The sequence below is a fragment of the Ailuropoda melanoleuca genome, chromosome 17, assembly GCF_002007445.2.
Source record: "Ailuropoda melanoleuca isolate Jingjing chromosome 17, ASM200744v2, whole genome shotgun sequence".
NCBI classification, from domain to species: Eukaryota; Metazoa; Chordata; class Mammalia; order Carnivora; family Ursidae; genus Ailuropoda; species Ailuropoda melanoleuca.
The window spans coordinates 36,354,237-36,371,459 of NC_048234.1; the positions used below are offsets into that span (position 1 = coordinate 36,354,237).

The following is a 17,223-nucleotide window of genomic DNA, read 5'->3' on the forward strand; positions in this document are numbered from 1 at the left end:
CACCCAGTAGTGCAATTGCTGGATCATTGGGTAGCTCAATTTTTAACTTTTTAAGGGACTTCCACAGTTTTCCAATGTGGGTGTACCAACTTGCATTCCCACCAACAGTGTAAGAGGGTTCCCCTTTCTCCACTTCCTCTCCAACATTTGTTGTTTCTTGCCTTGTCAATTTTGTCATTCTAACTGGAGTAAGGTGGTATCTCAGTGTGGTTTTGATTTGAATTTTCCTGATAATTAGCATCTTTCCATGTACACATTGGCCATCTTTATGTCTTCTTCAGAAAAATGTCTACTCATATCCTCTGCCCATTTTTTAGTGAATTGTTTGGTTTTTTGCTATTGAGTTGTACAACTTCTTTATATTTTTTGAACATAACCCCTTATTAGATAGACGATTTGCAAATATTTTCTTCCATTCAGTAGGTTACCTTTTCATTTTGATGATGGTTTCCTTTGGAGTTCAGAAGGCTTTTAGCTTGATGGAATCCCACTTGTTTATTTTTGCTTTTGTTGCCTCTGCTTTTGGGGTCAAACCCAAAAAAATTATTGCCAATGGCAATGTAAAGCTTACCACCTATGTTTTCTTATAGGAACTTTTTTTTTTAATTGTAGTTGACATACAATGCTACATTCATTTCAGGTGTACAACACAGTGATTCAACAATTCTGTACTTTTCACAATGCTCACTACAATAAGTGTAGTCACCATTCAGTGTTATAATATTATTGACTTCATCCCCTATGCTGTACTCTTCATCTCTATAACTTATTTATTTTATAACTTAAGGTTTGTACTTCTTAATCCCCTTCAATTTTGCCCATTCCTCTACCACCCTCCCCTCTGGCAACCACTAGTTTGTTCTCTGTTTACAAATCTACTTATGAGTTTTGTTTGATCATATTTTTAGATTCCACGTATAAGTTAAATCATATGGTATTTGTCTTTCTCTTATTTTACTTAGCATAGCATCCACTAGGTTCACTGTGTTATCACACATGGCAAGGTTTCATTCTTTTTTTTTTTTTCTTGCTAACTCTTCTAGGAGTTTTAGGGTTTAAGGTCTTACATTCAAGTCTTTAATCCACTTGAAGTTGAATTTTGTGTACTGTATAAGATAGTGGTCCAGTTTTCCCAGTACTGTTTATTGAAGAGACTGTCCTTTCCCCCATTGTATATTCTTGCTTTCTTTGTCATAAATTCATTGACCACATATGTGTGGATTTATTTCTGAGCTTCTCTATTTTGTTCTATTGGACTGTGTCTGTTTTTATGCCAATACCATACTGTTTTGATTACTATAGCTCTGTAGTACAGCTTGAAATCAGGGAGCATGGTATCTTCAGTTTTGTTCTGCTTTCTCTAGAATGCTTTGGTTATTCAGGGTCTTTTGTGGTTCCATACAAATTTTAGGATTGTTTGTTCTACTTCTGTGAAAAATCCCACTGGAATCTTGATAGGGGTTGAGTTGAATCTGTAGATTGCTTTGGGTAGTATGGACATTTTAACAATATTAATTCTTCCAATCCATGAGCATGAGATATCTTTCCATTTATTTGTGTCTTCTTCAATTTTTTTCATCAATGTCTTATAGTTTTCAGTCTACAAGTCTTTCAACTCCTTGGTTAAATTTATTCCTAGGTATTTTATTTGTTTTGCGGCAATTGTAAGGGATTGTTCTTTTAATTTCTCTGATAGGTTGTTATTAGTGTATAGAAATGCAACAGATTTTTTTGTATATTGATGTCATATCCTGCAACTTTAATTTACTAATTTATTAGTTCTAATAGTTTTTTGTTGGAGTTATTGGGCCTTTTCTATACACAATATCATGTCATCTACAAATAGTGACAGTTTTACTTCTTCCTTTCTGATTTGGATGCTTTTTATTTCTTTTTCTTGCTTAACTGCCCCAGCTAGGACTTCCAGTACTATGTTGAACAAAACTGTTTGTAACAAGTTACCTCTTCATACACAGTATTCTCACCAACAATTCGAATCATCGATTCAAATCATCAGATGCTTTGGTGGCACCTGTGGCTCAGTGGTACAGCATGTAACTCTTGATCTAAGGGTTGTAAATTCAAGCTCCATGTTGGGTGTAGAGATCACTTTAAAATAAAATCCTTAAATACACACACACACACACACACACACACACACACAAACACACACACAGACAAATCATCAGATGCTTGGATTTTTGCTAAACTGAAGGTTAAGTAATATTTTCTTTGTGGTTTTAATTTGCATTTCTGTGATTACTAGTGAGGTTGAACATCTTTTTATATGTTTTTAAGCCATATAAATATCCTCTTTTGTACTCGCCTTTTCATCAATTCTTCAATGAGTTCTATTTTAGAAAACATCTTTTCCTACTCTGAAGATCATCCTTTCACTTTTCTAATATATTTTGGTGGAAAGAAGTCCTTAATGTATAAATTTAAAGCTAGTGGGTTTTGTGTCTTTCCTACCCTAAAGTTATAAAAATATTCCTGTATGAGTCCCTACAAGCTTTGTAACATAGTCTTTGACTTTTAGGTATTGGATCCACTGCAAGTGAATTTTTATGTATGATATGAAGTAATAATCTAATCTTTTTTTCATAAAAATACTCAATTTCCCAAAACCACGTATTTAAAAAAAGTTCATCCTTTACCCAGTACTATTCCATATCACTCTGTTACAGATCAAGGTTATACTCGTGGTTGGGTGGTTGGCCTGTTTCTGTGCTATTTTGTTCTAATGATCTATTTATCTATTATTATGCCTATACCTTACTGTATTAATTATTAATTTTATAAAGTCTTGATATCTGATTGGGCAAATTCTCCTATCTTTTTCTTCAAGAATGTTTTGGTTATTTTTGGTCCTTTGAACTTCCACATTAATCTTGTAGAAGTGCTTTAGTTTTTACTTTAAAAACTAAATTGTCAAAATGAAACAGAAACATACTCAAATACAGAGAACAAACTGGTGGTTGTGAGCGACAGGTGGGTAAAATACATTAAAGAGATTAAGATGTACAAACTTCCAGTTATAAAATAAATAATTCTTGGGGATTTAAAGTACAGCATAGGGAACATTCTCAATAATATTGTAATAACTTTGTATGGTGACAGATGGTAACTATACTTACCATAGTAAAGCATTTTGTAATGTATATAAATGTTGAATCATTATGCTATACACCTGAAACTAATATAATCTTGCAGGTCAACTTTAATTAAGAAAAAACTAAATTGTGGGGTGCGTGGGTGGCACAGTGGTTAAGCATCTACCTTCGGCTCAGGGCGTGATCCCAGCGTTATGGGATCGAGCCCCATATCGGGCTCCTCCGCTAGGGGCCTGCTTCTTCCTCTCCCACTCCCCCTACTTGCGTTCCCTCTCTCGCTGGCAGTCTCTCTCTTTGTCTAATAAATAAATAAAATATTAAAAAAAAAAACTAAATTGTGATTTTGGTTGGGACTGTACTGATTTTACAGATAATTTGAGAAAAAGTGATACCTTTATGATAACAAGTCAAGGTATATTCCTCCACTTCTGTCTTTACTTGCTTGCAATAAAGTTTTGTAATTTTCCCAACATAGGCCTTATACATTTTTATTAAATTTATTGCTAGGTATTATTATATTACTGTAAAAAGCATTTTGATTTTAATTACACTTTGCTAGTGGCATACAAAAATACAAATAATTATTGAAACTGTTTACTCATCTATAGCGAAAGGAACTCAAGCTAGCATCATAGAAAACCTTTTGTCAGCCTTCCTACCAGGAATGCAAAAATAACTTTCCTTATTTCACAAACTCCTATACCTCTAACAAGTCTAAAATGGTATATCCACTTCGGAAAACTCTTCAGTAGTTTCTTACAGTTGAACATACATCAAGAGAATAAAAGGCACAGCATAAGGAATATAGCAAATGATACTGTAACAGCACTGTACGGTAACAGATAGTAGCTACACTTGTGGTGAACATGTAATATACAACTTGTCAAACCCCTCTGTTATACACCTGGAACTAATGTAACACTGTATGTCAACTATACTCAAATTTTTAAAAACGAAAGAAAAATAAATAAGCAAACATTCATCTACCCCATGACATAGCAATTTCATCATTAGATTTTTACCTAAGAGAAATTAAACATATAAGAACTTGGACATGAATGTTCATAGCAGCATTATTCATAATTTAAAAGTGGAAAAAACCAGGGCACCTAGGTGGCTCAGTCAGTTAAGCAGCTGACTCTTGATTTAACTCAGGTCTTGATCTCAGGGTTGTGAGTTCAAGCCCTACATTGGGCTCCATGCTGTGCAAAGAGCCTACTTAAGTAAAAAAAAAAAAAAAAGGGGGTGGAAACACCCCAAATGTCCAAGTGATTATGTGTAAATTATATCTAATACAATGGAATACTATTAGTGATAAAAAAGGAATGAAGTACTGATGTTACAACAAAAATGAACTTAAAAAATATCATGCTAAGTGTAAGAAATCTCAAAAACCACATTTTTATTATGTTCAGTTAGCCACTATATAGTACATTAGTTTTTGATGTAGTGTTCAATGATTCATTAGTTATGTATAACACCCAGTGCTCATCACAACACGTGCCCTCCTTAATACCCATCGCCCTGTTATCCCCTCCCCCCACCCTCCTCCCTTCTGAAACCCCCAGTCTGTTTCCTGGGATCCATAGTCTCTCATGGTTCATCTCCCTCTCTGATTTCTCTCCCTTCAGATTTCCCTCCCTTCCCCTGTGGTCCTCCATCCTACTGCTTATGTTCCACCTATGAGTGAAACCATATAATTGTCTTTCTATGCTTGACTTACTTCAACTTAGCATAATCCCCTCCAGTTCCATCCATGTCGATGCAAATGGTGGATATTCACCCTTTCTGATGGCTGAATAATATGACCTTGTATATATATATACCACATCTTCTTTATCCATTCATCTGTTGAAGGGCATCTGGGCTCCTTCCACAGTTTGGCTATTGTGGACATTGCTGCTAAGAACATTGGGGTGCATGTGCCCCTTCTCTTCACTACATCTGTATCTTTGGGGTAAATACCTAGTAGTGCAATTGCTGGGTCAGAGGGTAGCTCTATTTTTAACATCTTGAGGAACCTCCATACTGTTTTCCAGAGTGGCTGCACCAGCTTGCATTCCCACCAACAGTGTAAGAGGGCTCCCCTTTCTCCACATCCTCGCCAACATTTGTTGTTTCCCGTCTTGTTAATTTTCGCCGTTCTAATTGGTGTAAGGTGGTATCTCATTGTGGTTTTGATTTGTATTTCCCTGATGGCTAGTGATGTTGAACATTTTTTCATGTGTCTGTTAGCTATTTGTATGCCTTCTTTGGAGAAGTGTCTGTTCATGTCTTCTGCCCATTTATTGACTGGGTTGTTTTTTGACTGTTGAGTTTGAGAAGTTTTTTTTATTTCTTGGATATCAGCCCTTTTATCTGTAACGTCATTTGCAAGTATCTTCTCCCATTCCATGAACTGCCTCTTAGTTTTGTTGACTGTTTCCGTTGCTGTGCACAGAAGCTTTTTATCTTGATGAAGTCCCAAAAGTTCATTTTTTATTTGTTTCACACTTGCCTTTGGAGACATGTCTTTTTTTTTTTTTTAGATTTTATTTATTTATTCGACAGAGATAGAGACAGCCAGTGAGAGAGGGAACACAAGCAGGGGGAGTGGGAGAGGAAGAAGCAGGCTCATAGCGGAGGAGCCTGATGTGGGGCTCGATCCCATAACGCCGGGATCACGCCCTGAGCTGAAGGCAGACGCTTAACCGCTGTGCCACCCAGGCGCCCCTTGGAGACATGTCTTGAAAGAAATTACTGTGGCTGATGTCAAAGAGGTTACTGCATGTTCTCCTCTAGGATTTTGATGGATTCCTGTCTCACACTGAGGTCTTTCATCCATTTTGAGTTTATCTTTGTGTATGGTATGAGGGAATGGTCTAGTTTCATTCTTCTATATGTAGCTGTCCAATTTTCCCAACACCATTTGTTGAAGAGACTGTATTTTTTCCATTGTATATTTTTCCTGATTTGTCAAAGATTAGTTGATCATAGAGTAGAGGGTCCATTTCTGGGCTCTCTATTCTGTTTCATTGATCTATGCGTCTGTTTTTGTACCAATACCATGCTATCTTGGTGATCACAGCTTTGTAACATAGTTTGAAGTCAGGCAACCTGATGCCCCCAGCTTTTTCATTTTCATCATTCTCTTGGCAACTCAGGGTCTTTTCTGGTTCCATACAAAATTTAGGATTGTTTTTTCCAGCTCTTTGAAAAATGTCAAAAGTATTTTAATAGGGATGGCATTGAAAGTGTAAATTGTCCTAGGCGGGATAGACATTTTAACTATGTTTATTCTTCCAATCCATAAGTATGAAATGTTTTTCCATCTTTTTGTGTCTTCCTCAATTTCTTTCATAAGTGTTCTGTAGTTTCTAGAGTATAGATCCTTTACCTCTTTGGTAAGGTTTTTTATTCCTAGGTATCTTATTGTTTTTGTTGTTATTGTGAATGGAATCAATTCCTTAATTTCTCTTTGTTAGTGTATAGAAAAGCAGCTGATTCCTGTGCATTGATTTTGTATCCTGCCACACTGCTGAATTGCTGTATGAGTTCTAGTAATTTGGTGGTGGAGTCTTTTGGGTTTTCCACATTAAGTTTTTTGGGTTTTCCACGTTATCTGCAAAGAGGGAGAGTTTGACTTCTTTGCCAATTTGGATGACTTTTATTTCTTTTTGTTGTCTGACTGCTGAGGCTAGGACTTCCAGCACTATGTTGAACAATAGTGGTAAGAGCAGGCATCCCTGTTGTGCTCCTGACGTAAGGGGAAAGCTCTCAGCTTTTCCCCATCGATAATGATATTTGCTGTGGGTTTTTCATAGATGGTTTTTTGATATTAAGGAATGTTCCCTCTACACCTATACTCTGAAGAGTTTTAATCAGGAACAGATGTTGTACTTTGTCAAATGCTTTTTCCGCATCAATTGTGAGGATCATATAGTTCTAGTCTTTTCTTTTATTGATGTGCTCTATCACATTGATTGATTTGTGAATGTTGAACCACCCCTGCATCCCAGCAATAAAACCCACTTGCTCGTGGTGAATAATCCTTTTAATATACCGTTGGATCCTATTAGCTAGGATCTTGTTGAGTATTTCTGGCACGAGTATTTTGGATATGGATATAACCAAGATGTCAGAAATAGACTCCAGGGTAGCAATTACGAAGTCAATCGCTAGGCTTGAGAAAAACATTAGTGGCAATATAGAATCTCTAAGGGCAGAAATGAGAGCTAATCAGGCCAAACTTAAAAATGCTTGAATGAGGGGCGCCTGGGTGGCACAGTGGTTAAGCATCTGCCTTTGGCTCAGGGCGTGATCCCGGCGTTGTGGGATCGACCCCCACATCAGGCTCCTCTGCTATGAGCCTGCTCCTTCCTCTCCCACTCCCCTGCTGTGTTCCCTCTCTCGCTGGCTGTCTCTATCTCTGTCGAATAAATAAATAAATAATCTTTTTTAAAAAATGCTTGAATGAGATGCAGTCTAAACTGGATACTCTAACAGCCAGAGTAAATGAGGCAGAAGAATCTGTAGTGATCTACAAGATAAACTGATAGAAAGGAAGGAACAGGAGGAGGCCTAGGACAAACAGCTAAAATCCATGAGAACAGATTTAGAGGGATTAACAACAGCATGAAACATTCCAATGTCAGAATTATTGGGATCCCTGAGAGGGTGGAGAAAGAGAGAGAACTAGAAGGTATATTTGAGCAAATCATAGCTAAGAACTTCCCTAATCTGGGGAATGAAACGAGCATTTGTGTCCTAGAGGCAGAAAGGACCCCTCCCAAGATCAAGGAGAACAGACCAATGCCCCAGCATGTGATAGTAAAACTCATAAATCTTAGAACCAAGGAAGCCATCCTGAGAGCAGCTAGAGGGAAGAGATTTCTTATGTACAGAGGGAGGAACATCAGAATAACATCAGACCTGTCCACAGAGATCTGGCAAGCCAGAAAGGGCTGGCAAGACATATTCAGGGTAGTAAATGAGAAGAACACGCAGGCAAGAATACTTTATCCAGCAAGGCTGTCCATTCAGAACAGGTGGAGAGATAAACAGGTTCCAGGACCGGCAGAAACTGAAAGAATATGTGACCACCAAGCCAGCCCTGCAAGAAATACTAAGGGGGGTTCTATAAAAGAAGAAAGACCCCAAGAGATATACAGACCAGAAATTTACAGAGACAATCTATAGAAATAGGGACTGTACAGACAATAGGATGGCAATAAATACATCCCTTTCAGTAGTAACTCTCAATGTGAACAGCCTAAATGCTCCCATGAAATGGCACAGGGTTGCAGACTGTATACAAAGACAGGACCCATCCATATGGTGTCTACAAGAGACTCATTTTGAACCTAAAGACATCTCCAGACTGAAAGTGGGGAGATGGAGAACCATTTATCATACCAACGGACCTCAAAAGAAAGCTGGGGCAGCAATTCTTATATCAGACAAATTAGAATTTAAACCAAAGACTGTAATAAGAGATCCAGAGGGACACCATATCATTCTTAAAGGCTCTATCCAACAAGAAAATCTAACAATTGTAAATATCAATTCCCGCAACATGGGAGCAGCCAACTACATAAGCAAGCTATTAACCAAAATAAAGAATCAGATCGATAATAATACATTAATAGGAGATTTTAACACTGCACTCTCAGCATTGGACAGATCATCTGAACAGAAGATCAACAAATAAACAAGAGCTCTGAATGATACGTTGGACCAGATGGACTTCATATATACAGAACATTCCACCCTAAAACAACAGAATATTCTTTCTTCTTGAATGCACATGAAAATTTCTCTAAAACAGACCTGGGTCACAAATCAGGTCTCAGCCAACACCAAAAGACTGAGATTATTCCCTGCATGTTATTAGACCACAATGCCTTGAAACTGGAACTCAATTAGAAGAAAAAATTTGGAAAGAATTCAAACACTTGGAAGTTAAAGAGCGTTCTGCTAAAGAATGATTGGGTCAACCAGGAAATTAAAGAAGAACTCAAACAATTCATGGAAACTAATGAGAACGAAAACACTTCAGTCAAAAACCTGTGGGACACTGCAAAGGCAGTCCTAAGAGGGAAATACGTAGCTATCTAAGCCTCTCTCAGAAAATTAGAAAAATCCCAAATGCACAAGCTAACCTTATACCTAAAAAAGCTGGAGAAAGAACAGCAAATAAAACCCAAACCAAGCAGAAGAGGAATAATAAAGATTAGAGCAGGGATCAATGAAATAGAAACTAGAAAAACAGTAGAACAGATCAACTGGTTCTTTGAAAGAATTAATAAGATTGATAATGATAAACCACTGGCCAAACTTATCCAAAAGAAAAGAGAAAGGACCCAAATTAATAAAATCATGAATGAAAGGGGAGAGATCATGACTAACACCAAAGAAATACAAAACAATTATTAGAAATAATTACCAGCAACCAAATGCCAACAAATTAAGCAACCTGGAAGAAATGGAAGCCTTCCTAGAAACTTATAAACTACTAAGACTGAAACAGGAAGATACAGACAATCTGAATAGACCAATAACCAGTAATAAAATTGAAGTAGTAATCGAAAACCTCCCAAAAAACAAAAGTCCAGGGCCAGATGGCTTCCCCGGGGAATTCTACCAAACATTTAAAGAAAAAATAATACCTATTCTACTGAAGCTGTTCCAAAAAATAGAAACAGAAGAAAAACTTCCAAACTTCTTCTATGACGCCAGCATTACCCTGATTCCAAATCCAGGCAAAGACCCCATCAAAAAAGGAGAATTACAGACCAATATCCCTGATGAACATGGATGCCAAAAATCACATTTTGTATGATTCCATTTATATTAAATGTCCAGAATTGGCAAACCTATACAGACGATACAATGGTTACCTAAGTCGGGGAAGGGGGGTTAGGACAGAAGTGGTATGGGGAATAACTGGTAATAAGCATAAGGTTTCTTATGTGGATGACAGAAATATTCTAAAATTAGATTACAGTAATGGCTGCACGACTCTGTAAATACACTAAAATCAGCTGAATTATACACTTTAAATCATAACTTTATAGTAAAGTTATAGTATAAACTATAGTAAAGCATAGTAAACTATACCTAAATAAAGCTGGGTTTTTAAAATATTTTGTTTAAGTACTCTTTACACCCAACATGGGGCTTGAACTCATGACCCCAAGTTCAAGAGTCACATGTTCTACCAACTGAGCCAGCCAGGTGCCCCTAGATAACGCTGTTTTTAAAAAATGTTCAAATAGCCTTATTCATAATGGTCAAAAAAAAATGGAAACAAACCAAATGTCCATCAACGGGAGAATAAACAAACACATTATGATATATTCATACCATGGAATATAATTTAATAATGAAAAGGAAAAAACTACTGGTTACACACAACATCAATGAACCTTCAACATTTTGGGAGGGAAAGAGTCAGACCAAAAAATAACATACTATATGCTTTATTTCAAATAAAGAGCCAAAATTAATCTATGATGATAGAAATCACAACAATGTTTGCCTGTGTGGGGCAGGGGATGACAGGAGAAAATGACTGGCATGGGGTAGAAGGGAACTTTCAGGTGTGATGAAAATGTTCTTTACCTTGTTAGGGATGTAGGTCGTATATTTATGTGTCAAACCTCATCAAATTGCACACTTAAGACGTGTGCATTCTATTGTGTATAAATTATACTTCAATTAAAAAACAAACCTAGCTTCCCACTGAGTCCCTATTTCCTAAGTGAAGAATACATCATTTATAGAGCAAATGGACACATATTAATGCTTGATCAACCATTCCTTTCATACTTCCAGGGACTGTAAGCCACCTTTAGAAGAACAGCCTTCCAGCTTTATAGTTTTAAGATACATCAATACATGGTAATATGTAAACCTCAAATGCTCTACCTATATGTGTGATTTCTCTTTTGCTACACTTGAATGCTCTGAATGTATTCCAAGGGAGAATCTAAATAATGGCATTCTTAAATGAGCTCTTATATTAAAGATGGCATTATATATGGGGCAAGTCTACTTTCTTCTCCCCACTCAGGACTCCGGTGGATTCAGGTTTTGAACTTGAAATATTTATTATTAAGCCCTTACATGCAACACATAGGCTACTCTCATGGAACTCACAATCTACTGAAAAAGACAAAAACTAACACATAATAATAAATACAATAATTAAGCACTCTTCCATACATGTCGGAAATGGCAAGTGCCTGTAAAACATGCAGCCACTTCTTCCTCTTTTATAAATGGCAAATGTAATTAGTCGATAGTGAAATTTTTTCTTGCTGAGTAAGGATGCAGTCCCAGAATTCTACTTAATGCAATACTCCATTAAGCAGAAGACCCTAACAATGTGCTTGAACTGACAGAAGAAATAAAATCTACGTGCCTCTGTTACGCTGTAAAATATATGAGAGAAAGAGAACCAGAAAGGCTAGAGAAGGTTTCAGTGAGAAGGCAGAACATTCATTCATTCATCAACCAACTTCCATTTACATTACCTACTATGTGACAGGAATTAGGAAAACTGAATCAACAAGATATGGTCCCAGACCTCCAGCAACTCAAATTCTAGAGAAGAAGCAAAACAATAATAGTGTTGAGCGCTATGAAGTATATACAGAATATTCTGGGCATCTAAATGAGACCAGGAAAAAATGACTCTTTAGGCAGTTCTGAGGCATTAGTTAGGCAAATAAAGAAAGATGGCAGAAGACTGACATCACCAAGATGGTGACTTAGATTGTTCCTGACTTCACTCCCTCTACCAGAAGAGCTAACAATTATTCACACACAAGACACCACTGAGAAAGACGGAAGAGAAGGATACAAAGGTAGACAAGGTAGCATGAAAAAACATAGTGTGTTCTGAAAAACTCTAAACACTTTTGTGTGCCTTTATGCAGGTCAATCATGAAATATAAGGAAGATTTTTTAAAACGTAACAGAAGGGAAATAGCTGGGAGACTATCGTTTTCATAAACCCTCATCTACCATTCAATTACTATTATAATGCATGGATTCTTAGAGCAAAAATTTTAAAGAAGAACACACACTAAAAAATAATGGATAAAGGAAATAATCATTAATAGCTATAAAAGGCACTGAATGTAACTCTGAGGGAAACCTTATAATGGTTGACAACATCTGAAACCACTGATCAAGTTTTTTTTTTTAAAGGTTTTATTTATTTATTAGACAGAGATAGAGACAGCCAGCGAGAGAGGGAACACAAGCAGGGAGAGTGGGAAAGGAAGAAGCAGGCTCATAGAGGAGGAGCCTGATGTGGAGCTCGATCCCAGAACGCTGGGATCACGCCCTGAGCCGAAGGCAGATGCTTAACCGCTGTGCCACCCAGGCGCCCCACTGATCAAGTTTTTAAATAAACTTTTACTTTTAGAATACTCTTAGATTTATAGAAAAGTTTTGGATGGTAGTTCCACATATCACTCACCCAATTTTCTCTGTTGATAACATCTTACATTATTATAGTACGCTTTACGACTAAAGGACCCAACATTGGTACAATACTATAACTACATTCCACACTTTATTCACATTACACTAGTTTTCCCCTAATATTATTTTTCTGTTCCAAGATTCCATCCAGGATATGTTACATTTATCATATCTCCTTAGTCTTCTCTGTCCATGACAACTTCTCAGACTTAGTTTTTGGTGACCTTGAAAGTTTTGAGTTATTCAGGTCAGGTATTTTGTAGAATGTACCTTGACTTGGATTTGTCTGATGATTTTTTATCATGGTTTGACTGGGTTTATGTGATTGGGGGGGGGCACAGAAATACAGGCCATTCCTATCACATCATATCAAGATTATGTGCTATCAACATGATATGTCACTAATAATATTAATATTGGTATTGATCACCTGGTCAAGGTTGTGTTTGCCAGATTTCTACAGTGCAAAACTAATTTCCCTCCCTCTTTCTGTACTCTACTCTTTGGAAGCAAGTTACTAAGCACAACCCATACTCAAGAAGAATGGAAGGAGTTAAGCTCCCTCTCCTGGAAGGAGAACATCTACATAAATTATTTGGAATTTCTGTATAGGAGATTTGTCTCTTGTCTTTTATGTATTTATTTGATCACTTATGTTAGTAAGAGCCATTTCTTTAAGGAGATCAATTTTATCATTAAGATAACCAGACATTCTATGTCCCCTAATGTGATATGATAGAAAGCGTATCACACCATGTAGGGGATATTCTTGCTTCCCTCATCTCCTCAAAGAAAAACTGAACTTTAACCTATCAAGATTCAAAAGCTGATTAACAGTCTATAGAAAATCCTGTAAAGATGTAACCTCAAGATCCCCTAGAACCATGCGATCTGCCAAGAGGTGAAGCCATAGATAGCAACTGAGACTTGTGAGAGAAATGAAGAAACCTAAACCTATATAAATCCCTGGATCCAGTCAACTGTAAGGCCAGCTCTTTCCTTATCCTTCCTGGTTTGTTATAACAACCAAATAAGCATCTCTTTCTTATGTTGGATTGAGGTGGGCTTCTCTTACTTACAACATAAGAGGGTTAACAAATACAATAAACACAAATAAGGAAAGGCATGAGAACAAAAATGAGTTCAGGACATTGAGGAGTAGGAAACAGGTTGAGTTGCTTAGGTAAAGCCAGATTTTAGGGGAGATTTTTAAAAACTAGGTAGAATTTATTTGGTTTTAAAATTTAATGGGCTATGATTGCCGTTTTCCTGTGTTTTGGTAGTGTTAACCATAGGGTTCAATTTTTAGCATATAATATTTAATCGCACACTGATCACTTATCATAATTTTAGAAATCAACAGAGTCAACCTTACTTTTCAGCTAATATAATTAGGACCTAAAATGAATAAGTCATTCATCTAAGCTCATATATCTAAGGTAGACATGCAGGAAGCACCATGCAACGAAAAGGAAATAGGGTATGGAGCCAGATAAGTCCAGGTTTGTTCCCCCGTTCTGTGTCTCACCCAGTGCTTTTTATTTTTGAAGTTATTTTTAAATACATACTACATAGACATAATAGAAAACTTCAAAAATTTACTTTGTGAAAAGCAGCCTTCCTCCTATCCCAATAAGCCCTCCTTCCCCCACCCTTTGACAACCACTGTTACAACTTCTTGGGTACTCTTCCAGAGATAGTTTATTCAAGCATATTGAAGACTTGACCTTTTAGACTTTAAGACATATGATGATCACTAAAAATTTTAAAGCTATTGAATGGTACTAGACAGACTGGGGAAGGCAAGATAAAAGTGGAGCTAAAGAGGAAGCAGGAGTTAGGAGATACTCCACCCCGCAGCACCAGTGTTTAAAAAGCCAACATGTGAAAATTAAAAACAACTTTAAGGATCAAATAATGCTCCTTCAAAGGCATGGTTAGCTAAGATTTCTAATAGGTATATACGAGCACCTATCCTTTATTCATTTTGCTTGTCTAGAATTCTTATGGGATGTTGTTGACTATACTGAAGAATGGATAGGGGACTGGTGTAGCAATGGAAACCAACATTTTCTGGTCATTTAAGGAAGAACAATTAATTGTTCCCATCCTCTACTCCTACAAATGTCAATTTTATTCTAATCATTTCAAGATGAGAGAGATTACAAAGAAAGAACTGAGATTAATAACATAATCAAGATGGATGGAGAAAGAAAAAGCGGAATGATGAAATTAGCTTGAGAACAAGTTTAGTTGGCAGAATATAAAGGAAGTTCAAGTACTCCTCATCACCTAGCAATAAAGTAAAAAACAATCTTTACTCTTCTGAATTTCATCCAGTAAATACCTGATTTAAGAAGGAATGGATGAGATGCACACTGTTCTCAACAGAGGTTAAGAATTTTAAAGTTCCCATGGTGAAAAAAAATCTCTTGGCATAAGTAACAAATTAGGGATGGAAAGAATAAGTCAATTATTGAGCATACATGTAACAAAGACGTATATTTTTAGGAGTAGAAAGTGCATCTCATTTTAGACTTGAAATCAGACATTTTTTTCAGATTTATTTTTGAACTCTCTGAAGAAATTCTTCTAGATTCCTAGAGTAATGGCATAAATGTTGCAACACTTAAATATTCAAGTCGCAAGAAAGTAATACCTCTAATGGAAATGGAACATAACTTTGGCATATTGTTAACAAGTACCAAGGATAATGTGAATTACATGTTCTTTTGACCAATTTCTTAAAATAATTATGTAGGAAATAAATTATAATTAGACGGCACTTACAAAAGTAGAAAATGTCTTAATCATTAGGATTATTCAAAGTGAATTTTATTACATATCAAATTATTTATTAACAGAAGACAATCAGGACACACCTCTAAAACTATAATGAAAGACAAAATATATGCTGTGTCACCTACCTATGATTGTTTAAATACAACTCATATTGAATATATTAAATATATGAGATCCTGTTGGTCCGAAATTTTTTCCTCTTTCAAATCAGGAAAGAAGGAAAAGCACGAAACAGCTTACAAAAATTATTTTTCCCTCCACTAACAGTTGCTGGTAGTCTCTTAGGAATACGGTGTCCCATTTATATCTGCTTTCTTATTTGCATAAAGCTATCTTCCAAGTAAGTGAATGGATTAAAAAAAAATGGAATCAGTCCAAAAGTACGTTTTCCTCTTTCAAACATAAAATGTGGTCATTTAAACTTTAATCTAAAAAATGGTGACAGTGGTTTTTAAGTAAGAAGAATCTCCACCATCCATTTTAACAAATCGATTTTGTGCCTATGGGCATAGTTAAGGACTATATTTTCAATATAGTCACAGAGTTATTTAGATGTGGTTTCCTAGAGATGATTTCGTTTCCCTGACCTGTCAAGCAAATACTTTAAACAATATCAAAAATGGTAAAAAAAAAAAAACCATGTATGTATTATAAAGTGAAAACAAGAAACATCTCTAACCATTCAAAAAATCAACTGATGGAATTACTAACAAGAATACATACATAATAGAACAGTGAAACTTTCAAGTTAGCAGTCAAAAAAACTAACATTTTATTAGTACCTTCCTCAATATTAGAAGATATTTTATTGTAGTACCTCCCAATTCTAAAAGGTTTGTAGAATCTGGTACTGGAGTCTTTAAAAAAAAAAAAAAAGCGATCAACAGCCCTAGGAAGTTGTGTAGGCTGCACTACCCCCTAATGGTGAATGTTAACAGTAGAATATGATCCATAGCTATAAACTACAGAATCACATCTGACCTCACAATTTCCATAACTCCAAAATATCTTGAGACGTTGTTTCAGGATATTAGGATATTTTTAATAAAGATTGGAGCGTTACACCTCTTTTTCCTAAAATTTTAAGCTTACATGTGGTAACCTTTTGGTATGGGTGTGTATGTGTACACACACAAATCGGGATACTAAAGCCAAATAATACTATACTTCCTTCACGAAAATAATATTTTTATTCTACTGTAACATATTTCATATCCTTATAATAGCCAGATCGACATGACTGAACTCATTCACAACAAATCTATGGGTTGTCCTTTAAATGGCTAGGTCTCAAAAAAGACTTACTGCCAAACAGTGAAGTATTGTTCTTAAAATCATCAAGTGTTTTCTAGAATAAAGATGGTTACAATAACACTTACCTCAGTCTTTTTACTAATGTGATCTGTAAATGAAAAAAAAATGATGAAAGTTCATTGAAGAAAATTAACAAGATTAATATTTTATTAGTATTAATAATTATTAATACTCAGTATGTAAAAATATTTAAAGTAATTGAGAAGAATTTAAAGATTATAATAAGAGTTACAGAAGTCATTTGGGGGGTTGTCTAAGATACCAGATTTCCCTCTCTAGGTATAAGATGCTAAATTTCAACATATAATTACTAATTTGTTCAGCTTAGGGACTATATTTTATATCCCAGTAAATGCCACCCATATCACAGGGTATTACTAAATTTTAAACATTTGAATTCCAAATAATTTAGGTCTTTGGTTTCACACAATTTGGGGGGGACAAAGAGGCAAGCAAATATGTCTAAAATCAAATCACAGGGTACTATAACTGCTAAATTGTACAGAATACTGCCTTTGCG

The 17,223-nt window shown here is 35.9% G+C and overlaps 1 protein-coding gene across 2 annotated transcripts in view; it reads right to left on the minus strand.

The window, feature by feature from the left end:
• The window catches only part of GKAP1 (G kinase anchoring protein 1), a 75,712-nt gene that overhangs the window by 41,279 nt on the left and 17,210 nt on the right, over positions 1–17,223 (minus strand). For both annotated transcript variants that reach the window (XM_034646819.1, XM_034646818.1), the window contains exon 5: positions 16,769–16,791. In XM_034646819.1, the coding sequence (XP_034502710.1) occupies positions 16,769–16,791 (23 nt within the window). The remainder of the gene's footprint in view (positions 1–16,768; positions 16,792–17,223) is intronic.